Below are 27,237 nucleotides of genomic sequence, written 5' to 3' on the forward strand. Positions count from 1 at the left end.
CAGACGATCATCAAAGCATTATCAGTAGTTTTTGGAACCCAGGCAGCATCAGCAAAGTCAGGCCATTAGTAGGCAACTTCCAGAAAACTGTACCGGAGTGATCCAGCTCCAGTTCACATTTGTAGTTTTACTTGTCATTGTGATGGGTGATTTAATAGGGGTGTTATTATTAAATGTATTGGAAATGTATTGCAATGTAAATACAACTTAGTGGGTATGAATCGTGACTTTGACGTCTCTGGTGACTTTCAGTGAAGAGGCGGAGACATCAGGTCTGTGTGCAGTGACGAGGAGACTCTCTTTTCTACATTGTTTTCATTGTGTCCTTTACTTCTGCAGTGGTTTGATGGACCGTTGAATGAGCTCCACCAACTGCCAACTCCATTTGAATGCATCCTAGAAATGTATTTCTGCAAACTGAACTCTTCTTAATGCACAAGATGGCATCAAGCTCGTAACATCAACTTCATCCTGCAGTCTCTTCGACCGACGTTAAATTTGAATTTATTTTCAACATTTCAACTTATTTCTGAAATTTCTTACTTATTCTTCACATTCCTGACATTTCAGTTTTCTTGTCAAAATTCCAACTTTCAAGTTTAAACTTTTGGCCTCACAATGTAAAATCAAAAAGAAACCTCCTCCTGGCCCTACGAGTGTGTTACTGTGGAAGTGGTTAGCTTCTTCACAGTAACGTTAATGGGTTTTAGGATTTTCCTCTATATTTTAACTGTCTACTGGGAAGCAGTGAAATGATTAAGAATAAAACTAAGATTATAATACTGTTTTTACAGAGGAATCCCATTATTGCACTCTGGCTGCTGTGTGAATACGTTTAGTTACATACAGTAGTTTACTCCACAAGTTGACTTTTCTGTTTGCATTAAGCCTGTACAGTTTGTATATTCATGTTTATCCTGTGTTCAGGATCTACTTGTAGCCACTCAGGTGCATGAAGAGACCGCTCACACTCAACATCTTCACTTGTGAATAAAGTCAGTAAAAACAGATGAAATCCAGATTGCATCAAGAATGAAACATCTTCTGCTGATATTAAGGTCATAAAAAAAGAATGAAAGGAATAAAAGACATGTTATAAACTGTAAGAGAGAGAAAATAAAATATAAAAATCCTGTGAAAAATGTGAAGTACAGTATTAGATTATTGAATGAACATGTACTGATTTTGTAAATATACCCTGCACAGTATTTTGTGTCTGTTTGATGTACAAAATCCAGGACGTTTTGTGAATGATGTATGTATTATACAATAAAGTAAAGCGTTGTTCAGAAGCTTTCTTCAGAAACGTTCAGGCCTTAAGTTTAAGTCATGTACAGATCCATGGAGAAACCCTGATTCCTATTTTCTTTTAAATTCTTTTACATTCATTTAGACTATTTTATTCATAAACCGATCTTTTAGTTAGTGGCAATAAAAAAAAAAGTAAATATTGGAATAACAAAGTCTGCTGTGTGGGCTGCACAGTGGTGTAGTGGTTAGCACAGACACCTCACAGCCCCTCAGTGACCCTTAAGAGAAGTGATTAGGATGATGGATTAATGGATAGACTATGCACTTCAGACTTATGGATCAAATGTTTTTATCCCCAAAACATACACTTCAGGTTGAGATCAGGTTTAAACCAGGTTCAAACCAATGGAACTATTGGCATCATGGTTGTGTGTCTGCAAAGTGCTGCCATCAGTGAAGTCTTTTTGTCTGAAGTCAAATATCAGTTTCAACTTGCAGAGCCTTATTGTAAGTTGCTTGCTAGTCGTGACAGCTCCCTTTCCACTTTATTTCCTGCTCAGCATAATGTCTTCCACAGCAGTTTGATGTGTGTGGCCACAGATCAGTCTTAAACTGACACATCCATACTTAATAGGGCCACCCTGCGTGGTATTATACCAAAACACTTTTGACACAGTATTTGATCTTCAGGTTAAGCCAGGCTAATCACATTGGTAACATTAAATTTGGATTTGTCGTTTTATCTCTCAGCTAGTGCTAACAGTTAAATAATGAATCATGTTAAAGTCACTTAAAGCCACCGAGGCTACAACTGACTCGGTTCACTGATCAGTGACTATGATCTATAACTCATCACCAGTGGTTGGCTGACAGTCAGTCAGTCAACCACTGCTATCCTCAGTTGTCATTACATAGAGTGCAGGGTTAGATTAGCTGCATGGTGCCTTTAAGCAAACAAAGTGCATTTGTGTAAAAAATGAGAGAAAATGGAACACAGTGTTGCAGATTTTTATTTTTTATATTTATTTTAATAATTCTTTTGCACAAGGTAACATTTTTGTGTGATGAAAGAGTGAAAGTATATTTCATGATGGTGCTAGTGGAAAGAAGATGGGTTAAAATAACCAGGAATCATCTTGTAGGGACCATGAATTCATCATGTGGCTCTTAACCAACAGACAGATAAACGTTGTTGGAAAAATAATGTAGTGAGATAATGAACAAGTCCTGTGATATGAAAGTTTAGTCAAGTAAAGATGACATGAAGAAATAATTGTTACTAGAATGTAACTGCACTTGTAATCAAATGCAGAAAGATCATAAATCAGTCTTACAATAAATATAGTGTTGTCTGTATACACACATACACACAACTGCAACTAGATCTGTACAGCACTTTGAAACAAGTAGGACTTTTTGGCATTGACCACACATGGATGCCCTGGAAAGAAGTAAAGGCTGAAGAGGTTTGACAGCTGCGCAATTTCGTTGCTGGAGAAATCAGAACAGCTCAAATACTACTGCTGGCAAAACTGTAAGAACCTGTAACTCATTAGACATCACTGTCAAACACAAAATAATACTGGACTGAAGCAAGAAACAACAAAAGGAATTAATTAGAGTGCATATATCAGCAGCAACATAGGTAGAGCAATCTTTTAAACCAACAAAATATACAACAAAGTGTTTTAAAGTCCCCTTATATTTCATTAGACATGTTTAAATTAATTTAGGGGCAGCACAGTGTATTGCAGGGGTCTTAAAAAAACAGTAGGAGGCAACACATTTTATAGGTCAATAAAAGAAGTCAATGAAGGGATTCATTATAAAGGAAAAAAAACAGCACTTTGCATAAAGCTACCAAAAACATCAATATGTGAGCTAACTGCACGACTGATATCCACCACACTCTGTAGCTACAGTACCATAATGCCATTGAATGTTAATCAACTACAGCAGACTAGCTACTAGTAATTGTACAAGCTAATCATAGAAGATGATATCATTAAGACATATGCTGTTGAGAATGTGACACACTGTATATCCTCTATTGGGAACATACTGCGTGCTGTTTTTAAAGTCACAACTCTATGCTGATCTATACTGAGCATTACGCTTGTGGTGGCAGTAAAGAGAGGGAGCTGGCAATTCATTAGCGAGTGGTAATAGGCTGTCAACTGTTGGCATCTTGAAGCAAGGCGGTCTTTGTGTGCGATTTTCTTGATAGGATGGCGGAAAAATAAAACAACAAAATTCTGATAATCCTTAGCTGAGTCCAAGTGTTTGTGGTCTGGCAGGACAGTCCACACACTCCTGTGTATTACCACCAGCAACAAACCTGATGGTGGTGGGAGCCAGAGTCCTGCACTGGATCGGGTAACCTGGATACAGGGTACCACATGAAAGGTGAAAGGCCCACACACACCACCACCAGTCCTGCACGGGTCCAATTTTGAAAACTTGGTGCCGTGTTTCAGGTGTACCTGATCCGGTGCAGGACTCTGGCTCCCACTACGTATTGGACCATGACCTGTTGCAGTTAATGATACATTTTCTCTTTTTACATAACTGTACTCCCTATGCACAACACACAAGTAGAGGAAAATAGAGTTACTAGTAGTGTAAATTGTAGCATATGTTATTGTCTTAAAAATCAGAGCAAAAGAATTTGTTTATAATACAATAAAAATCTTAAGATTGTAAGTTTAATATTGAATGTTAGCTTGTGATTTATGGTGCATTCAAACAGCAAGTGGTCACCAACACTTTTAGTCCCTAAGGTTTTATTCATTGGCAATACGTGAGACCTTCAACCAACAGTTAGAACTAAATAGCAAATCTGCTATACAGCCTGTCCCAAACTCACACAGGTTGCTGTTGTCCCCTACTCTAATCTCATCAGCTACTTAAAAAGAGAAGGCTCAGTATAGACAAAATGGTTAGCAGAGGGCAACTGTTTGTTCAGTGTTAGTTCAATACTGCTAAAGAGGTAATGAAGAACTGAAATCCTAGTAAAATTAGTTTCTACGTCCTCTGTATGGTTTATGTGGTAGATGTGGTCACATGGTGAGCTGCAGTAGCAAGGTGAAAAAAGTTCAGTCACCATCAGCTCATAAAGCAACAGCAGTCGAGAAAACACATTTCTTCTGCACGTTTTAGTCTCAGTTTATTTCTACAAGTGTGAGCTGTGTAAGCAGAAGAGAAAATTTGAGCTAATGTGTCACTAACTGCAATACAAGGTCCTGATAGGGTAGCGAGGAAAATTTTTGTAGCGACAAAGAAGGGCACCTCAGTGCATATTCACAGGTTTAGTCAAAGGTTTCCCACCTTCTCCGAAGGTCTTCCACCTTCTTTTTTTGGGGTGTAGCTGGCTTGACCATTGTCAGCAGGTCCCCAAAAGGATCCTGAGTCTTTTGGCTGTCTCCCTCAGCACAAAGTGGCCTCGCCAGTGTGTTCATAGCTGTGATGGGGACAGACATGGAGTCTGCCAGGCTGGAAAGGGCATGACTGCTGGCAGAGGAATGAGGAAGGGAGGTGACTAAGGAGGGGGAAGCTAATTGATGCAGTCCATAGTTTGGCGGTAGAGTTGAACTGCCTGGCGAATGCTGTCTGTAGAGTCCCGGTAGTGTCGAAAAGGACTGCGGTTGGGGTGGAGTGTGTAAGTAGGAGCCTGGTGGAGGCCTGTAGACTGCATTGAAAGGATTCCCACTTACAGCTGGAGAATAATGCATTTGAGGGGAACTGTGCTGCAGAGACTGGGCAAAAGGGTTGCGTGATATCTGGGGATGGACTGGGAAAGGAGGCAAACCCTGTGGGTACGACATGGTTGGTAGTGTTGGTTTGCAGGAAGATGATGACATACCAGTATCAGCCCCATCACTTAGTGAATTGGAACTGGTCTGTGCAGAGCTCTTAAGAGGGTCTAAAAGGTCAAGAAGATCTATACTGTCCTCTGCAACCTTGTTAGGCTTGTGCACGTCTCCATCCGTGGTCATGCTCAGTGCTTGCCTAAATTCTTGTCCCCCTGATGTAGTCCTACCTTCACCAGTCCCTGCTGGCTTAGAGCGTGATTGGGCTACAGGTGGTGCTAGGACAGTACCAAGCTCAGGTGTCTTTCTACCATGGGGACGAGGAATGGTTATGTTGCTAGGGGTGCAAAGCTCCAAAAGGTCACTGCCTGGGCCAGAGATTTCATGGTCTGGGGAGTTAGATTCAATGTGCACAGGAAGTTGGACAGATGCTGCTTTATCACAGGTAGGAGGAACACAAACAGGCAGGGTTGTTTCATCCTGCCCTATACTCCAAAGCTTGTTATATGGGTTGGAAATCTTGAGGCCTGGAAGGGTTCTCGAGTGTTCCCCAACACTGAGGTCCATTCGCTGCAAAGGTGAGAAATAATTAAGACATTACATGGTGATGCAGGAAAAGACACATAAGACGCACACGCTAAGAGACTACAGACAGTGAGTTCAAAATTAATTCCGATCTTAAGAGCATGTGCAATACAACACAATCCAGCTGCATATGGTCAAAGGAAAAATCTACCAATTTGGACTTCTGACCTGGTAGGTAAACTTGGCTTGTAGTTCATCAGATTCTTTGGGAGTCCTCAGGTCCTCAAGGCTTTTAGCCAAGGTAATTGGATGACAGTCAGGCTCGTCCTGGCAGCCAAAGATATCGCCAAGCAAGTTGACATTTGAAAACTTCTCATTGACTGGGCTTGGAGGTGCGGTGTGACACTCTGTCCCAAAACTAGGATCGAACCCTTCTATCAACTCAACCTCCTTCAGGGAGCGGTATGGCTGTGGCCTGCAAGAACAGTGTTTGATTTTTGGTTTAGCAATCAGACTAGATGACTAGAAATCTCTATGTGTCAAAATACTGTACCCAAAGGACCAATGACCTTTAACTTAAAATAAAGAAGAAACTCAGATGCTGAGTTAAATTGAAAAATTTCAATTCCTAAGAGTTTGTGGTTAACATGTTATACCTATCCCCTACCTCTAACTGGATAAGGCTGGTGTTTTATCTTACTACCAACACATTTATAATACTAAGTCTATGATGTGAACAAGTAATGTGTAAAACCAGACTCTTCCATAGCAATTGCTTGTTAATTATCTTATAAGACACGGGAGACATTGTTTTTAAAATTCACTAATTAAATAATAAAATTGACATGCTTTGTTGGTTTGAAAATTGAATCAAAGTGGCTGATTTAATTTGGCTTTTTTGGCACTGGTCAACAGAAAAGTACTCTTTCGTGGCAAAGTGAAACAGATTTCTTTGACTGCAATCTTTTGCAGATAGGCAGGTTTTCCCAATATGTTCATTAATTTCATCTGTTACCTTGATAAGTCACAGAGGGGAAGGTGTGTTTGTGATGATTTGCAGTGTTTGGTTTTCCCCAAACACAACATCTAGTCTGATTGGCTTTATAAAGACTGACCTTCCAGATACAGGTGCAGTACTATAACAATTAGTAATTGTTATTACAGTATAATCATTTGAAACACATTCACTGTACTCAGATTAGCTCCATTTTAATACTGTGCCTTCATGTATGTGATGTATTTCAAACCATTTGCCTGAATTAGTGACAATTTAGGTGATTTGACTTAAAGGGGGTGAATACATTTACAATCACAGATGCATCAAAAGGTGAGTGAACAGTTTGTAAGTTCCCGATATTGTGAATCAATTGGTCGTCAAATATAATCAGATGTTTACCAAAGTCTAAAATATCAACAAACAAAATATTTCGAAGCTGGTTTCATTTTACACCTATTAAACATACAACGTGATAGTGAAAAAGTAAGGGAAACACTAGACCTCTGATGTTATTAAATGCTAGAAAACCTGAAGTTCAATCAATGAAACAAAAATGGAGGTGTGGTTTAGCACTATTTAAAAGTAGCATCATGTGAACCATGGCTAGCAAAACTGAGATCTCAGAAGATCTACGATTATTGTTGAAATAGACATTCATCAGTTCACGTTTAGACAAACTGTCTATAAATGGAGATGAGTTGCTACTGTGGTAGTACACAGAATTGACAATGTGGTGGAAGAAAAACCTATGTTCCTCCTGGATGTTATTCAGGCCTAATCCACAGCTACAGGATGAGTCTGCTTGAGGTTATTGCTGACAAAGATGGTTAAATCAGTTATTATACCACGTTTTCACTTACTTTTTCCACATCAGGATATTGACTGATCATTTACTTTTTATTGCAAATGTATTTTAAGTTTCATATTTTTAATGAATGTAGATTACTTTGTAGGGATGTGTGACTTTGGGAAAGAGTCTTTTTCTGTCAAATTAAATCATCCATATATTGTTAAGTTTAGTAAATAATATAAAAAAAGGTGAATACTTTTTATAGGCACTATAGACCTACAAAATAAACATTTGATAGATAATTTCATGTGAAGCTTTACAACTAGAGATGCTCCAAGGCCTGACAGATACCCAGTATTAAAAAGGATCGAGCCATCCATCGAGTCATCCCTATTTAAACAAGTACATGTTTGAATAGAAAGAAAACAGATAGTACAGAGAAGAGAGGAGTAAGGCTTATTAATCAGTCAACAGGACAAAGATGCGTACAGAGGTGACCACTCAAAAGGAACGGAGAAGAGAAAGCTGTCAGGAAACCCAGAGATGGAGTCCTCGTCGTACTGGAGCTCATCTCCGGACGAATCCTCAGAGAGAAAGACTGTGTAGTGAAGAGTAGGACGGCTAGAACTATGGTGAGGAGAGGGTAGACAAGGAAATTTACAGCTCATTACAGTAAAGTTAAAACAGTAAAGAAGAGGAACATTAAGAAAATGAAGTTGGGGGATTAGTAATCTATAAGGCTTTAGTTTGTTTACATTCTGTGTACTAGGATTAGCATGCTACTGTAGTAACTATATTATTTAATGTATTCTTGAATAGGCATGAATTAGTATTTAGTTGAAAAAATAAACACAGTCATATGAACAAACAAAGCAATGAACAAACCTTTTAATTTCCGAAAGAAAAAGTAAAAAAAAGTACTCATGGTATTTGGCAGTTGAAGGTAGGGCTGTCGCTATTATAATGTTATTGTCTGTCATATGATTTGATATATGTATATGTATGTATCATTTTAGCTAACCTCAATATTGCTTATTGTATTTCCATGCACATTTGTTTATATAAGAGTCTATGTCATTAACATTTTGGTGTGCTGCTATACCCTCCATCTCATCTCTGTGTGTCAAATGTGAACATGCCATGACACACTACAAAATCAACAAGAACAAAAACATTTGTGTCCTCCCAGGCAAGCAGGTGCAGGAGGAAACGTCAGCTGGACGACGCTACAGTGTGTCTGGATACAATGGGCAAACAACGTTACAGTCCAGCGGGTGTAAAAATTATGAACACATGCAAATACAAAGCAGTATCTGCATGTGTTCTCCAATCTCTATAAAGAATTTAACATGTAAGTTGCTCAGCTAGCTTATACATGTTACTGTACCTTCAACATTCCACTTCAAAACGCTACTGTATGAGTGACAAAAGTCAATTTCATGTGAGTTTTAATGCCCATAAATAACAAGACAGTTTCCATGTGTGGTATGAAGGCATTGAGGGACCATACAGAACATACGTCACTGAATTAAACCTAATAAATTAAATTAAAATGTTAATAATACTCTCTATCAGAATTATTTAAGGGACAATATATCATCCAACAAAAGTAGATACAGTGACAGGGCTACATGAAGGAAGACTGATTTTATCAGTTCTGATCCGTTATCCTGGTTCTGCTTATTAAATCTTTTTCATTTAATTTTCTGTCTCGTAAAGATTTTTTTTGATAGAAGCATTAAACCTGTATTAACAGACACAATAGGTGTCTCGAAGTTGCATGTTTAACCCTCTACGTTATCCTTTTCAGATATATAAATGATATGTCTTCACTGAATCCTGGACAGTGGATATACTGTAAATAGAGGTAATGGAGGTAGACTTACTGGTCAGCGCTGCTCTCCAGACTCACATTGCTGCCTGGTCTCTTCAACAACATAGGTGGTCGAGCCTGTAGACGTAAATTATTCAATTAAAAACATGGCATAAATCTTTTTTTTTTTTTTTTAAAGATTTTACAGAACAGAAATTTAAATGTGCAGTTGACAATATAAAATAATCCAATTAGCAAAATGCAAATCATTTACTAATTAACCTGCAGGTAATTACAAATATATAATAGAAATATTACACAAATATCTACAATCTCATTTGTGTTCACCTGTCCAAAGTGCACAGTGATTGGCCTGTGGTCGTCCCAGGTTCTCAGTGGCCCCTCTCTCCTGACTGCACTGATGGAGGAGGTAAACCCTGCTGCGCTGTCGTCGTCAATGACCGCTGACCCGCCAGAGGAGAAACCGTTTTCTCCCTGCTCCTGTAGAAGGAGCACACAGGGAGCTGGAGGTTGACATGGGTGAAAGGAATAATGGCACTGCAAAGGGAGGGGGAAGGAGGCTGCACGCCGTGGCTGAGGTGGTCAGGTTCAGTTAAGGTACACAAGGTAAGTTAGGATGGTTTTGAAGGTATTTTTATGAAGAGAGACCAAAAGCTGTCAGAATCTTTGCTGCTGTTACAAAAGTTTAACCGTGTTAAAATGACCCAGAATGAGTTATAACCTGTAAAGATACATACCCTCTGCTTAAGCCGGCTCCTAACTTCCTTGATACGCATTTTGGCATGGTCTTTAGCCTGTCAAACAAACACACACAAAGCCAGATCATTGGCTTTTTTTATTTCTACCTAGAAATTAGCATTTATTAGCTTCCGATGGAACACAGGATGTACTTACAAACTTGTAAACCGTCTTCATAGCCGGGTTGGCCTTGGTTTTCACTGTGTTGAAGATAGCCCCACCACCTTTCTGTAAGAAAACATTAACACCAAATCAGTTAAATTAGAGATTTGTAGTATGTGCCACATACTACTGTCCGTCTGGATAGTAGTATTCAGACTAGCTCACCTTCACAGTGAACAGCCACTGGTGGTAGGTCTTATCACTGCCTGCAGGGTAGAGTCACAATAAAAGGTCAAGGTTCAAGCTTCTAAATCTACTTAGAATCTGATGCAGAAGTATTGCAGATGTTACTATTATTTTTATTACAAAAGAAATGGAACAAATGCCTGCTCAAGGCCATCTAAATAGTCAATTAGTTTGAATGTCAAACACACACAACACCTGTCACACACACGTCTCCATTAACACATCACTGCTCACTTACCTGCATATTCACCCATGTTAATCTCCTCCTCAAAGATGTCATTGAAACCCTCTCCTGAGTTCAAAAGGTCTAAGCGACCGTCAATGAACTGTAGGGGATACACAAAATGTATAAGGGTGTAACACAAAAGGTGAATAAAAAAGATGTGTGTGCATTGGTTTGTACTGTTTCTTCTTTGTGAGGACAATTTTCAATTTTAAAACACCAGAGAGAGAGGTTTTCAACTGCTTCAGTTTTGTTTGTTTTAGGGTTTGAGATAGAATAGATTGAGATTAGTCAGCTTTTATTGTGATGGTTAAGGTTAGGGTAAAGGCCCAGGCAATGCTTTATTTCAAAAAGTGTCCTGACATAGCACGTGCACCTGTTTAAAGAGCTGCAGTTGAATGGCATTCTGGAGAAACTGTCTCATGGCGCTGGAACGATGGTTCACAAAGGTGTCTTCATTAAATGTTATTGGCTCTCCCTAAAAATGCAGAAGAAAAGAAAAAACTGTACTGTATACTGTACAGCTTTATCCTTCAAATAAAAAACTCTAATTAATATTTAGGGATATTGGCATGCCTATGTGAAGATCAACATTAATTCTATCATGTACGTCACATTGTTAACCATTCTTCATGTCTGTGATCTACAGCATGTACTGACCAATTCAATTTGCAAAGCGTTTCTGTAGCTGCCAAACAGAGCCACCTGACTCTTGAGGAAGGCTCGAGCCACACCATCCCCTGTCGCAGAAGAAACCTTCTTCAAACGACTTTTTAAAGATGAAACCTGTGTGGACCCAGACAGTAGCGGCTTTATTTATTAGAGTTTACATCCATATAGCAGACTTTTTTTTTCCTCTAAGACAAATACTGGACAGTAGTTCCTTACCACATCATTGGGCAGGCTTTGGAGGTCATCATAGGGGGTTTCTAAGGTGTTTGTATCCACATTCAGGACCACTACATCATCCAGAGCCATGCCTCGAACTTTCTACAAAAGACATCATATGACATTGACAGAGTGAAGTAAAAACAAAGTGCTTGTGAGGGACAGTATGTGGATGCATAAACGTACGTTTATGCAACGTATGTAGCCGTCCTACATACGTTACTGGAGTTTCTGGTTATAAATCTTGAATGAGTCAATTTCCTGTGTGTTGGTTATTAACACCTACCTCCATCAGGCTGGAATGCACTCCAATCAGGTAGGGCATTGGGGCGCTGAAAAACAAACAAATACAAATAGAGTGTATGTATAATGAATCATGACTCATGTCTCAACCACTTTCTGGTGGTTTTGTGAATTCTCTTTTTTCGGTTACAGTTTACCAGAAGTCTGCATCTTGTAGTGAAACCTCTAAGGTTATATCAATGTATCACCCACCAAACTAACTCACCCAGGTGCTTGACCAACATGCTACTATGACAACAAGGGAATAAAAATAGGCCTCTCCATCCCTGTGTCTGTATTTATTCATATCACCAGTGAGATGTCATTAAATACATGTCTTAATAAGGGTAAAGTGCAAACAGTACTCCCTGTTATTTGTATCCAGCAAAAATTAAAAACACATACATCCTGCATACACTGGGTTGCCAGAATTCCAATATGTTTTTAGTTACAAACATTAGAACTAGAATTAGAATTAGAGCTTTTTCTCATTTATCACTTTTTAACAGTAGAATATTATTTAACTTTATAGGAATACCATAAAATAAGAAAATTAATGTTTTAGAACAGCTGGATAGTTAAAGTGGTAAGATCTCTGCCCTCCTGGGGTTCGAGTCCTTGCTGGCCTACCTCTAGTCCTTAGGCAAGACCTCCTTACACTTAACCTGACTTTGCCTTGTACCTTGTACATCACCTGTAAGTTGATTTGGATAAAAGTGTCTGGACACTAAAAAGCCCAAAGTATGCAACGGTAAAGGTTTGTGCAGGCTCACACAGTTTTCAGTACTTACCTACAATAACAACAGTAATTCCTAATGACATTAATGACTGAAAGAACACAGCCCACACCTAGATGAGCAGTATAAAATAGATAAATTATTAATGCTTAGCAAACCTGAACAGTATACAATTTGATTTAATCTGAATATAAAATCACAGTCATCACGCTACCATGCAGACAATCTGTGAAAGACAAGGTGATCAGTGATGTGCAGAGATCCAGTATATGTGATCAGTCTATTTGGTGCCATGTGAGTGTGTTAAAAGTACAATGTTTAAAAAAAAAAAAGCTTCACAGAGAACAAGCCAGCACACTCACCAGCAGTAGTCTAATAGATGTTGAGGAAGGACAGGAATGTAAACATGTTGCCAGTGCATTGGATATAGCATTGCTGCAGATCCATGGACACAAGCTGTTAACTGTGGACAAGGGTGAATAACAAAATAACATTTGATGTCACATTGCTGCTCAATGTATGCAGTTAATTATGTAACAGTTAAAAGTATATATAAATTATATGCATATCTATATATAGATAGATATAAACAGTACATTGGGAAGAAAAGTTACGTTTTTTTTAAGTTATTTGCCATTTTCTAGTTTTTCTGCATTCTAAAAGATTTAACATGGTTTTAAATATAACCATAATGCTACATTGAATGTTGTTTCAGCAGGTGCCCATAACATGCGCACCACATTGTTCTGTTCTATTACTGCATATTCTTTTGATTATATGTTATTTGTGACATACCTGTTAAATCTGTAAAAATGTGAACTGTATATCTTATACTGTCTTTGTTTGTAAGCACAAAGTCAATAAAAGGTTGTTGATGTTTATACATGATCATTTATGGACTTTATGTTTAACTCACTTTATGCAGCTGATCAAAAAACAACCTTGAGGTTTTGGGTCACTGTTGATTGGTTGATTCCTCTGTGTTTATTTATTTTTTTAAAAGTCGAATGCTTTCTGATGACCTACACTCCCCTACTGTCCTTGAAAACCTCACAACACAGATGACCTACACAGTGCATCAGCACAGCTGCTGACAGACAGCTCATGCTACACTGGTGGCAGCAGGTTTTGGTCTCAGTCTTGGTTTCAGAACGTTAATCCCCTACTACATTTAGTCAAATTTACAACCTTGAGCTTCAACTACCTAAATAACAATGAAAATGTTTTTAATTCTTTCCAGAAAGGTGACAGCATAAATGACATGGTCCTGTAAACTACAAATTCTAGCAGACCTTGTCATTATTGAAAGATTTTACCACAAATGACCAAAAACAGACATTGATGTGGAATAGAGAAGAAACAGGAAGTGGACTCTACTTACAGTGCTTAGTTTGCTACAGCAGATGAGGATTCGACGTTCATAAAGCATACTAGCGTACAGATGAAGCATGTTATTGACATCTACTGCTAAAAAGTACTCTGTTAGGTTTCTCTGCAAAAGTCAAAAACAATAAGAGAAAAACAAACAGGAGAGTTAGTCGTGAACGTTAAGATCAGTGGACAATGATTCAGTAAATTACTTTGCACACAAAGTATTCAGGAGATAGTTCAGTCATCTTATAGTTACCATTAGGTCTAAATGTTAACTTTTCAGATTAAACTAATCATTTTAGAAGATTCACAACTGCTAGATCTAACCTCCAAAAGGATTAAAATTGATGGAGCACAACCACATTCTTTTATTTCCCCAAACCCTGGCAACTACATTACCCACAATCTGAAACTCTATTATTGACTGCTCTGATTCTGCTGTATTCATGCAATGTCAGCAAAAGGGGAAGACCAAGAAAAATATCCCTTACTTCAAAATGGGAATGTTCAGGCAGTGTTCCAAGGTGCTTAGCAAGCATATTTTACTTTGTAGTCTCACAGATCAGCATGCTAAATTAGCTTCTTTTGTTGTGTTGCACTACAGCCAGTTTCAACCTCAACAATTTCAGCGTAAATGCCTGAAACTTTCCTCCAGTCAGTTACCCATGAAAAAGCTTTTTTGATGAGAGGTGAGACATTTTCAACTACGTCAAGTTAGTTCATCTAAAGTTGCAGACTGAAGTGATTTCAGTAATATACAAAAGAGGTGTAGCCAGTTTCCAAGATCTGAAGAGTGATAATACCCAAACTGTCTCACTAAGCTGATTGAGGCAGATAGCCGCCCACCCTGAGCCTGGTTCTGCTGGAGTTTACTCCTGTAAAGGGTGTTTTTCCTCTTCACTGTCCCTTAGAGCTGTTCAACTGGGATTGTTGGGTTTTCTACATATTTCTACATTTAGTTGTATTGAATCGAATTAAATATTGGTTTGTTCAGGAACAACCCACGACCACCAAGGGACAGACAGGCCATGAACTGGTTGCTGCTAGAACAGCAGTGTCAGTGTCTACAGTAAGCACGTTTTCCATCACCATTAGATAATATTAAGCTATTTGAATGGCCTTCCCTAAACCTAAAATGAATTAAACCCTGAGCACTAAGTTCTTGTGTTTCTTTGTTTTCTTTTTTAAAAGATTAGACAGACGCGTTAAAAGAAATCACTGAAAGCTCAATATTTCCAGGATTTCCAGTCCAGGATGATTGTATGTAAACCTTTGGATTAGTCAATACTTAGCTATAACCTGTTACCTATAACAAAACTTAAATGTGCAAAATTGTTGCACTTACCCTTTACAGTATTCGGCTGGTTTGTATTACTACTTTATGTTGACTGAACCTTGTCTTAAACTTGCAATACTGCAAAATTTGTCTCTGCTTTGTATTCATTCATCTGGTTGCTGTGCACAAACAAAAGTGATTCTCTTTTTTGTACAGACTAAAGTGTGGTTGGTTTTGTTGCACAGTTGAATTTTTCTATCCTCTTTTTGTTCTTTTCCCTTTGAAAAAGCATTCATAATCACAGCAAGCTTCATTAGCCAAGGTTTAACTGTGATGTACCAATACGTTCAAGATTTTATCACTGATCTGACATAGGTCATATCTCTGTTTGTCAGAAAAAAACATAAAGCAAGAGTAATGGCAGCACTCACATTCTCAGGTATGCTGGGGAGTTCCCTTGTGTCAGGCACAGTGAAGAAGGAATGCTGGAGAAAACAGAACATGAGAGGAGTCCTAATTATGAACGCCTTCCAGGAGAGGCTTTGTGAAAATGTGCAGCCTCACTCCACCTTCACATGTAGACTTTTGAAACATTTCTAACTTCCTTTGAATTCAAGTTTGGTCAGAAACACGTGTTTGTCATGAGCTTCACTAGGTCAACAAAATGATTCTTGGGCAAGTTTTGAAGTTCTTTGATTTCTTGGCAGATTTATGGCCGTTCACCCACATTGTGGGTAAGTCACTTTAAATTAAAACAAACAAAAAAAAAAACATGCTTTCAAGAAATCTGAAATACAGTAAGTAGTATGTAGCCACTGTTGCAGTTCAAACTATTTGTAAGTGGTCACATCAACCTAACTGTTGTTTTCAGAACACCTGCATGTACCTATCCTTTTGACATATCTTCTGTTTGGGGAAAACAGACATTTGCAGAGCCTCTTGTTCAAGCTGAGTTCAGGTGGATGCGACATGCAGAAGTCAGACTCACCATGCCGAGATGAACAGGGACTCCAGGTTCCGGGATAGGGAGCGTATGCAGTGATACCAGAAGCTCTTGCCACTGGCTTTCCTACATTTATTAGATCAAAAAGAGGGGAGAGGGGGCCATTACAAACATGTTCTTATTTAAAAAACTAAAAATATAACTCTAAGTGGCAGCAAGCAGCACTGTTTGCATGAAGTAACTACTGCAAAGTCAAGGCAATCACTTGTCACTAGCTGTGGATTAAACCTGCACAACCTCAAGTAGGAATTGTGGATCATTCTTCCTAACAGAACTGCTTCAGCTCAGGCATCAGACATGTAGTGGTCATTTAGTTTCAAGGTCATTTCACATCTGTTCTTTACGGTTCCCTTTTTACATGATGTATGTAAGTGTATATATGTATATACTTATGTGTAAAATGTAGCCATAATTCATCTGTTCTTAAAACATTTTCCCAGTAGCTTGTACCGTGGAGTGGCAAGGTGTTCTTTTTTCAGGTGATGTGCATCGTTTTTTTGTGACAGAACACACAGCACTATGTATGGTGTAAGAACACATAGCAACATGAAAACATCATCCCAACAGCAAAGTAGAGTGGAGGCAGCATCATAATTTAGGGCTATGTCACCTCCAAACTGTTTGTCTCTACAGAAGGGAAAATTAATTCCAAGGTTTATTAGGGTATCCTCCAGCTGGGTGATGCAGCAGGAAAATGACCCTATACATCAATGTAAAACTACTACTAAAGCCAGTAGAGATGCTTTGGAATGACATGAGGAGAGACATTTACACCAGGCATCAGAAGAATATGTCTGAAGAAGTTCTGTGGGAAAGATTGGTCCAAACTTTCTCCTGGATGTTGTGCAGATGCATCACATGCCTTCACTTACCTGGCCTTTGATGGTGTAATCTGCCAGGATATTAAGCAGCTTGTAGAAGACTTCAAACCAGGGCAGGTAGCTGAAAGAACCAAAAGGTTTCACAATGACATTGTTAGGACCTTACAGAATTTACCAGTAATTTTTATTAAATGTCCAAAGAAATTGACATTTAAAAAATTGCAGGGTACGAACTAATTTTTATTCTAAAACTAGTGAGGTAATTTTGGAATCTGTGAACTTTATCTGGTTAATGTGGTGGTTAGAGCTGTTTTAGCAAGCTTATAGGCATTATTTCATTTATCAAACGTCACACTGTAAATGCCTACATTTTGGGGATATGGAAACTGCATCCTCCAGATGAGCTGTACCAAATGAAACACTGACACTACACATTGTTGGTACTGCAAATGCTGTTTTATTATAACTCTGCGATCCACCTTATTTTTTATTAATCGCTGTATATGTATTTATTTTTTCCTGTTATTAATATTAAAATTGTTACTTACAAACTGAGCTGAGTTAGACTAAATCACTACCCTAACCCAGGTCTTAACCGTAAAACAGCAACTTGTGTACACCCTAACACTCACCTGAGAATGCAGTAGCATGTGTGTGCACCTGATGACAGGCGACAGAAGCCAAATCTCTGTTTGCTCTCAATGTCAGTCAACACAAATGTGAAGTTCTGGCCAACCTGGTTGACTGTCAGGCTGCAGGGTAAGAAGTTTAGAAAGCACACAGAAAAAAATTAGAGGGAGAGAATGGAGTGGGATGAAGAGAAGCAGAACATAAACCTTTAATCACAGCCGCACTAGAATGGTGATAAATACTGTAAGTGAAACTGTGAAAGAGAAGACAATGCACGTTAAAGAAAGGAAGGAACTCCTAAAGAGCTGATACCTGTCCAACTGCTCCTGTAATTACCTCTAAATTACACAGTGTGATGTATGAAGTGTCACAAAGACAGAAACAAGTACTGAATAAGCAAAAAAAATTTTTGATTTTCTAAAGACAGAAGGTGTGTATCCCAATTTACTCTGGTATCACCCAGGCGACTTGGATTTATTCTGACATACTGTCATTGATACTGTTCATTTGTAGGAGCACAAAATACGAGTGGAGCAAAAGGAAAAACAGAGATAAATCCATGCTGAAGCACATTTTGCATCACTGGAAATCTATGCAGGTCAATGCAACCTGATGCCAAGATTTACTGCATTTCCTGCCAACTGATGCTCACCTAGTAGCATATTGGAGATGTAAGATTGATGAATCTGCCATGGCAAAGTATCTGTCATTATAATCTGACTGGAAATGTATCAGTACTGGTGCATATGTGGCTGAATACATTAAATATGTTATTATATAAAATTTACTGAAGAACGTAAAAATTCATTTTTACATTTAAATACATTTGAAAGAGATACGGGAGCTTCAAGACTGTTTTGTTATTCCATGTTATAAAGGTAATAAAAATACAACCACCTGATTTATAGTTATCAGATTTTTAAAAACTCCAAGAATGTAATAACAAGATCCGCCTTAAAATCCAGTATCAGTTGAGTATCCTGCAAATTAAAGTACTAGATTAAAGTGTCCTAAAACATTACTAATCATATTGCAACACAAAAGAAACCTACAGTACACTTACTAATTGAGTGATATGGTCTCCACAATCGAGACTATTTTTAATGTTGTCATTTTCATTTCATCATTAAATCATTTAGGTAACAATGGAAAGGGGTGTAATGGTTCTGAAAACTCACCACACACAGTCTATGGTTTCAACAACTACAAAACTGTGACCATGCTTCCACCAACCTGCTGCCACTATGTTGCAGACTTCTCACATTTCTCGAGCTGCAGTGTCTTGCATTTTATTAGCTGCATCCTGACATCAGTAAATCTTATGTGATTTCCTGGAAATCTGATATTTTTTGTTGTAGGAAGACTTATCATTTGCCTTTGTGTGTGGGTGTTCATCTAAATGCATAGCACGAGGTGGCATTCAGCTGTTGCTCTGGTGTGTTGCATTGTGGGGTGTTCAGGGACAGTACAGAAAGTAGGTCATATGTGTTTCAAAGGCCCCCCAAACTAAGTGAATAAATCAGTAAATCCGTTTCTGTCTAGAAAAGTACTGTATGTGTCAAGTCCTGTGTGTGTTTACCTGTCCATGCTGAAGGGGAAGCAGAACTTGGGCACAGTTTGAAGAGTTTCCTGTAGGAAACAAATGAAGGCTAATAAACCACAGTAGTTGCATATTGTATTATCATTAGTATTTAATAATGAGGTTACACTGTATTAAAATGAAAATAGTTTGAGGGACTGATGTGAAGGATTTAACAGAGAGGAGTTGATTTATAAAGAAGGAATGAAAGAGCAAAGCAGATGTACAAGAAATTTTCCGTGCCTGACCAAAATAAAACATTGCACTTCCTTTGCTTAAGCCTGTATACTACATATGAGAACAAGTAAACAGAAAGATCTGAAGTGTGAAATGTTACAATGTATTACAAAACTAAACAAGTAACTCTACACATGTGACACAGAAACATTAACATATCACAAAGTAATGCAGTATAATATGTATTTTGAACCTTGTCTGCGTAGTCTTCAGGGAACTGCCTTCTCACCTCCGGCCCTGTTGGAAATGACATACATGAAAAGACTGTGTAGAAACAAATAAGTCAAAGTTCATATGTAGCCAGACAAGCTCAAGAAAAATTTACTTTCCAAGACTGAATTCCTAATCAGTAAATCTACCTGATTAACACCTGGTTAACATCTGGAGACAACGGGGTTAAAGTAGCAAATTCAAAGCCTGGATCTACCACAGGGGTTTTCCTACCATACATCCACTTGCATTGATAGTCTGTGTCCAATTAATTACAGTGATGGCCCAGCCATTCTGTTCGCCGATGTCCCACAGTCCCAGCTATATAATCCTTTACAGTCAAAAGACTAAACTCAGCCTTTTTTTTCTGAAGTTTGTTTGAAGAATTTATGGGGCCCAATTCGATGGAGCTACCCCAATAAATGTGCCCATATGACCCCACATTCTGACATGCAGGTGCTAAGGTGAGAGTAATGCAATTTATTAAAGAGAATGCTATATAACTCTATTCCTACACAGTGTGTGTTTGTCCCTCCTCCCTGTTTCAACATAGCATTGACCACATGCACGGCCAAGGTCAGCTTTGAACTTTTGGTGGAAGAACTTAAGTGGCCTAAATAAAAAGCTGGCCTCAATCTATCCAACACCTTTGGGATGAACTAGAAAGCTGAGTATCAGTCAGGCCTTATTGCTACAAATCACTGTTGGACCTTACTAATGGTCTTGTGACTGAATTGGAGCATAATCTACTAAGGGGCATTGACAAGTTGTTTTATACTGTACAACTGTAGAATTGTTTATCCTTGACAATTGTTAGACTGTCAAGGAAAAACATACTGTGCAATAGCTTTATTTATTAACTACCTCATTGCCCCCAAATCTAGAAGTAAACTGTGGAACCAAGTTTACTTTAGTTTCACCAAAGATAAAGTAAAGTAAAGCCCTCCAAGAAGAACAGAGGCTACAGCTACCAACTACCACAAACCGTAACACTGTCAAATTCCTCATTAGACAAGTGCTGGCAAATATAAAAGAGGACCCAAAATGTTTTTACAAATGCAGCAATTACTAGAATTTCCATCTACACACACACATCAGCATTCTGCGCTGTGCTCTTGCAGTCATCTTTATAGTACGACCACAATACAAAAACACAGTCTGGAGCCAGGAGTGAGCCAACCTTGAGTCCAATCAGTGTGATGATATTGGATGTGTTGCTGAAAGCTCTCCTGCCCTTTAAAAACACACACCAGTTTTGGGTTTACTGTTGCAGCACTGTTGCTACTCTCCCTATGCGTGGTCGTACTGTAAAGATGACTGCAAGAGCACAGCACAGAATGCTGAATGAGGTAAAGAAGCATCCTAGAGTGTCAGCTAAAGACTTCTCTGGTACATGCTAACATTTTTGTTGACACATCTACAATAAGGAAAACATTAAACAAGAATGGAGTACATGGGACCACCACAGGGGAAGCCATTGCTGTCCAAAACAAATATTGCACCCCGTTTGAAGTTTGCAAAAGAGCACCTGGATGTTCCACAGCACTACTGGCAAAATATTCTGTGGACAGATGAAACCAAAATTGAGTTGTTTGGAAAAAACACACAACCCTATGTGTGAAGAAAAAAAAGGCACAGCACACCAACATCAAAACAAGTAAAACAAGGCAGAGGGAGCATCATGGTTTGGGGCTGCTTTGCTGCCTCAGGACCTGGACGGATCCACATAAGATGGGTGATGCAACAGGACAATGACCCAAAGCATACAAGTAATTCAACAAAAGAATAGCTTCAACAGAACAAAATACACCTTCTGGAGTGGCCCAGTCAGAGTCCTGACCTCAACCCAATTGAAATGCTGTGGCATGACCTTGAGAGACATTCACACCAGACATCCCAAGACTATTGCTACACTGAAACAGTTTTGTGAAGAGGAGTGGTCCAAAATTACTCCAGATCGTTGTGCAGGTCTGATCTGCAACTACAGGAAACGTTTGGTTGAGGTTATTGCTGCCAAAAGAGGGTCAACCACTTATTAAGTCACATACTTTTTCCACCCTGCACTGTGTATGTTTACATGTTATGTTCAATAAAAACATGAAAACATATAATGTTTGTGTAATATTATTTTCAGCAAACTGTGTTTTTGTATTGTTGTGAGTTAGATGAAGATCGAGCACATTATGACCAATTCATGCAAAACTCCAAGTAATCCCAATTTTCTTGCAACTGTATATGTATGAATGTATGAAGCTGTCCACAAGAATACAGTTTCAAAAATAGCAGATATCTGGCCGAAGCAGATTAGTATGTCACAGATATGAATGTGGCATCTTGAAAACTTAACAGGAAATGATGAGAGGTACAAGACTCCAACAGGAAGGCATTCTTAGAAATACAGCTGAAAGTCTCTCCTCAGTACCCAGGAAATTAGTCACATACAACAGATTAAAAAAAGCCTCAGACCGAGACGAGATTGGGCACCACTTCTCATTTAACTTTAAACAAGCTGCTCCCAGATCTGATCCTTTGTAATGTGCAGCTACTATTGCACCTACATCATAGTTTGCAAATGTTTAGAAGTAAGCTCAGATCATATCATTAAATTAACCATCTCAAATCCAAATACACAACAAATTCTTGTAAGTCCATATAGAGTTTCCCATGTTACATTTGGGTTCCTTGTGTCCTCCCAGACCAATAAGCAACTACTTATGGTGTGCTCTCTGTTGGTCAACCACTCTTGGGGAGGGTAACAATTGTGTTGAATGTTCTCCATTTCATACATAACCTAATTTATCTCTTACTCTCCATACTTTTGCCACACATGCATAAATTAAGAAAAAAATGGTTTGAAAACATCCGGCCACCACTGTTTATGTACAGTGGCAAGAAAAAGTATGTGAACATTTTGCTAATTGGAATCAGGCATTTGTACAACTTACATTAAGTTAAGTAGCATAACTGAGGGTATGGACTAGAGCTACTTTAACATTTCATGGTTTTCTGCATTAATTTCTAATAAAATGTGATCTAATCTCAAGAGTATTAACAAATATAATGTGCCTAAATTAATAACACAAAAACAATTCTGATCTTTAATTTCTTTATTGAGAGCAACCATAAAAAAAAAAAAAAAATAGTGCTAGTGGAAAAAGTACATATACCCCTGGAATAATGACCTCCAAAAAGCTAATTGGAGTCAGGCATTAGCATAAGTTAAGTTAAGTTAAGGGAAGTAGCATCATTTTGAGGGTGTGGACTAGAGCTACTTTGACTGACAAAAAACAATCAAAACTTTTGAGTTTACTCTGCACAAGAAGAATACGCTTATGTGATCCATGCCTCGCCAAAAGGAGCTTCATAGGATCTACAATCAAGAATTGTTGATTTACATAAAGCTGGAAGGGGTTACAAAGTGATGTCAAAGACTATAAGAAATTCACCAGTCTACAGATACAGAATGGAGATACTGCCAAGAAATGGAGCAGCACAACGAACACTCATCAATGAGGTAAAGAAACAACCCGAGTGACAGCCAAAGATTTGAAGGCATCATTGGAACTGGCTAACATCTGTGTTCATGAGTATACAGTAGGTAAAACATTGAATAAGCATGCTGTCTATGCAGAACACCACAAAGGAAGCTGACTGCTTACTAAAAAGAACATTGCTGAACGCCTGAAGTGTGCCAAAGAGCACATTGACACTGCACAGCAGTATTGGCAAAATGTTTTGTACTCTGACGAAACTAAGAATGAACTATCTGGAAAGAACCTGCAACACAACATCTGGCATAAAAAGGGCACTGCATATCATCATGAAAACATCACCCCCATTGTAAGGTATGTGGGAAGAAACATCATGATTTGGGCCTGCTTTGCTGCATCAGAGCCTGGCCAGCTTGCAGTGATTGAGGAGAAGATGAACTGACCAACATGCCAAGTGTATCAAAAATTCATCAGGTAATGTGAGAATGTCTGTATGTCAGCGGAAACGCTGTAGAAGTTGAGTGATACTACAGGACTGCAATGGCCACAGCCTGGGCCACGCCATGAATTTGGTAATGTTTTCACTTACCCTTAATTTTTACCTACTTAATTTTTAGTTGTTATAGTTCATATAAAGCTTCGGTTAAATTCATTTGTTGTTTCTTTTGTAGGAAAAGAAGCGTAGTGATCAGCTGCTAAACTTTTGGTTTAGTGTGTGTGTTTGTATTTGTTAAGTCACAGTAATGTCTAACCCCTGTGTCTCTTACTTGTTCGGCCAGCCAGTATGTATGTTACCATTTGTGTCACTCTGGAGGTCAGTTTTTGTCTTTGTTTATGGTAAAACTTGTGTGCCAAGGCTAGCACTACTTTCCACTAGCACTATGAGGTTTTTATGACAAATTAATGCAGAAAACAAGAAAATTCCAAAAGGTTCACATACATTTTCTTGCCACTGTACATTATATAGACATAGATGTAGATATGAACCTAATTATGGGTAGAACAGCTAAAAGAACAATTTTTCCTGTGTCCAACTTAATTATCTGTCACAAAACATTCATTACTAAATCAGTTACATTTTAATGTTAAAGATTAAGGAAGAAGTAGGATTCACTTTTATAACAGCCAAAAAGATATCTGGACTTTGTGTCCTGGTCAGATTTTACAACTCTTTTGCAATTTTTTTGGAGAACAAATTAAGTGCTGTGCTGTATAATGGTGTATGTTACTCCTATCATTTTGACAACAGCAACAGTGTTTCAGAAAATATGCAGTGTGGGGAAAAACCAGCACAAGCCCCAAGCTGGCTGACTCCTATTCTGCTACTTAAAGTCTGAACGCTGACATGTGATATAATACATAAGAGAAGTTTTGATGGCTCACATTGATGCAAAACAGAATATGCATGTAGTCCAGGATGTGTGATACCTCTAGTTATCACAGACTTACCAGAGCTGTGTGTGCCTGGATGAGCTACCTCCAGATAGATCTCAAAGGTGGACTCTGGATTCTCCCTGAAAGAGAGGAAGACAATTGTATTTGCATGTTAGGGATTCAGTTCAGACACTGTACTTAACCACTCAGGTTGATCATCCAGTCACATCACACAATTCTGCTGTAAATCTGTTCAAATATTTATTATGGTAAAATAGCTGCTACTTTTTAAAATGAGTTTCAACAAATCCAACTCTATGGTTTGGGCTGTTGTACAGTTATTGAAAAGGTTAGCTCATCAGAGAAGGGAACAAGAACTCAATGGTCACTCCCACTCGAAGGCCTCTGTAGAAATGGGGGAACCTGCTGAAGGGATAACCATCTCAGTATACTCCATCAATCAGGCCTTTATTTTAAAATGGTAAGACTGAAGCTGATTTGTACTCTAAACATGCTTCAACCTCAACTGCACAAAAGTGAGGAACTGTTTAAGGGGCACCCCTTGTTCTGCGTATAAGTGCATCATCTGTACTGTTGGGGACTGATTCTGTGACTGTGTGATCCGATTCTATTTAATACAAAAAATAAAAAAAAACATCCACCTAATCTAATGTACCTAGAAGTGTACAGTATCTACAGTATTTTTTTCCTTCGTTATTAAGTTGGATTAGTCTGTATTTAAGAAACACTTACTGTAGATAATCCAGGTATTTGTACTTACAACAGTGTATCTGCCTAGTGTGCCGCTGTCCTATCAGCACCACAGCTCTAGCTGCTGCACCTGACTGACTGCTATCCCCAAATAAGGTGCAGAGAGGTTAATGCAACTTTTGGTTGCAGACCGATCTGCTTTGGGCCAAAGCATTATTAAAGTGGGTCCTATTGAATCTTATTTTCTTCTATTATTCTGTGACAAACAAGCAGGCATTCAGCTTGAATATGAGGAACAATTCAAACAGTTTTGTTTTTTTACCATATGTAATAAATATGCTGTGGACACTAAGACATACCATAGACAGGATTTTAAAGATATAATGCATCAATCACAAATGTAATATTTAAAATGAAATCTTATGCTTTTTCAAAGCTTTCTTTACTACAAGGTTTTGTTTGCCAGTGGTTCTCCCTGCAAATAAGTTGTCACTGGAAGGAACTAATGTCCTGAAGCCAAACCAAACCATATTGTTGAATGGTTTTATTTTATGCTGTAAAACAAAACTGAGGACATGATCTCTGTGTCCTCCACTGCAGCTAACACCCTGTTTAGGGTTGCACTTGACTTAATCAGCACCTCACAACAGTCCATAATCACCTTGCTAACCAGAGAGACCACAGAATTGTTACTTTATTGTATGATTGTAATGTGACAATAACCTTCCTGTACTGCCTTCCTGTAAGTCAAAACTTTGCTAACCCCCATAAACACACGTTTAAGAGCAAGATATTGAAACTGGCTTAGTTTAACCAAACATAATGACAGAGTCACAGTCTTACAGTATTTACACTACGTGTAAGAATGCAGACAGACAGACACACAGACACAGACAGACAGACAGACAGACAGACAGACAGACAGACACACACACACACACACACACACACACACACACACACACACACACACACACACATCAACATTTCTATTCTGGATTTCAGCTCTGGACACTAGCCCACAGTAAAGGTTGAATATCTGACACAGTTACCATGTTTAACTAACTTGCAGTAGCTTTAGCTTTAACAACACATAGCTTGCAAGAATATGTTCCTAACTCAATGCTAGTCGTCTCTGTCTGAGCTTGTGAAAGCTGTAAATGACTAATGTTAGCCACCAGTGTTTTTAGCCTTGTGTCGCAACAAGTCCACTGTTACTGTATCTTCCCCAATGACTCACTAGAACCATGCTAACAGAGCAGCGGGTTGCTAACAGCCTTCGTTAAAGCAGTGGATAAATATTCTTACTTGATTCGGGACCCCATCCTTATTTTTTCGCCCTGCCGTTGCTGGCAGCAGATAACGGTGCGCAGACGCGTCTGTCCGGGGTGTTTTTCTGATGCTAGCCTGTCACTCAGAGCTGTAACGTTAACAGCACCATGGTCCGTCCACACGCGTAGATCACGCTCTACTTTGCTATGAATTCTGGGGCTTGTAGTTCTGCTACAGGAGACGCGTGTTTGTGATCCTGCGCAATCTAGTGCTAGAAACTACAGTTTCCACAATACATGTCGTGGGCAACGATTGGGTCTCGTGATAAAACAGACAGCCAATGTGGTGGAGCATCATTATTTACTTTACATGTTGGGTCTTATGACTGATGAAGAACCTACATGTTCTTAGACTAACCAGGAAAGTCAAAAATCACATTGGAACTTATTCTCTCTCAAGTGGGAATATGGATAGCTTGTGATATCTGTTCATTAGGAGACAAAGTTTTTATGTTATTTTGATGATTATAGTGTCCATTTTTAGAATGATCTAAAAAAAAGGGACACAAGGGGGATTTAAAGTATGGCTTGGGTGGATCTTCTATGGGACTTACATGAAATGATTTGGGGACCTTGCATGTCCACAGGGATCCATTGTCTTCATAATATGTTGTCATGCTGATGACATGAATAAATAAAACTTTCTGCATCTGATGAAATATATAAAATGTTGAAGAATCTTTTGTGTGATCAGGCGTGTCGTTTACTTTCGTATACTTACCTGTCATGTATGTAAAATCCAGTGGTGGAGGATGTACTCATACCCTTAAGAGTAAAATGG

The 27,237-nt window shown here is 38.6% G+C and overlaps 1 protein-coding gene across 2 annotated transcripts; it reads right to left on the reverse strand.

Annotated features, from left to right (window-relative positions):
• Positions 1-2,245: 2,245 nt before the first annotated feature.
• On the reverse strand, positions 2,246-26,576 carry dennd1a (DENN/MADD domain containing 1A). Of its 2 annotated transcripts, XM_026339766.1 has the most exons (23): positions 26,434-26,576; positions 24,490-24,554; positions 19,533-19,576; positions 19,103-19,152; positions 17,526-17,645; positions 16,945-17,014; positions 16,058-16,138; positions 15,501-15,554; positions 13,804-13,914; positions 12,785-12,885; positions 11,690-11,735; positions 11,404-11,505; positions 11,176-11,301; positions 10,892-10,993; positions 10,531-10,618; positions 10,272-10,312; positions 10,101-10,172; positions 9,944-10,000; positions 9,534-9,686; positions 9,259-9,323; positions 7,862-7,999; positions 5,814-6,060; positions 2,246-5,630 (listed from the first exon to the last, which is right to left on the reverse strand). In XM_026339766.1, exons 1-23 carry the CDS (start codon positions 26,448-26,450, stop codon positions 4,560-4,562), a joined length of 3,021 nt encoding a protein of 1,006 aa, XP_026195551.1. In that variant the 5' UTR covers positions 26,451-26,576; the 3' UTR covers positions 2,246-4,559. The 2 variants fall into 2 exon arrangements, with proteins under 2 accessions (XP_026195551.1, XP_026195550.1); XM_026339765.1 differs by lacking the exon at positions 7,862-7,999.
• Positions 26,577-27,237: the final 661 nt, after the last annotated feature.

This window comes from Anabas testudineus, chromosome 22 (assembly GCF_900324465.2).
Source record: "Anabas testudineus chromosome 22, fAnaTes1.2, whole genome shotgun sequence".
Classification (NCBI taxonomy): Eukaryota; Metazoa; Chordata; class Actinopteri; order Anabantiformes; family Anabantidae; genus Anabas; species Anabas testudineus.

Bases quoted from the DNA above. Each gene is read 5' to 3' on its own strand.
- dennd1a (XM_026339766.1), bottom strand. The intron at 17,646-19,102 runs GTAAACACACAC...CTTACCCTGCAG, and splicing joins TTCCCCTTCAGCATGGACAG to CCTGACAGTCAACCAGGTTG. The intron at 6,061-7,861 runs GTACGCATCTTT...CTGTTCTTGCAG, and splicing joins CCTTTTGAGTGGTCACCTCT to GCCACAGCCATACCGCTCCC.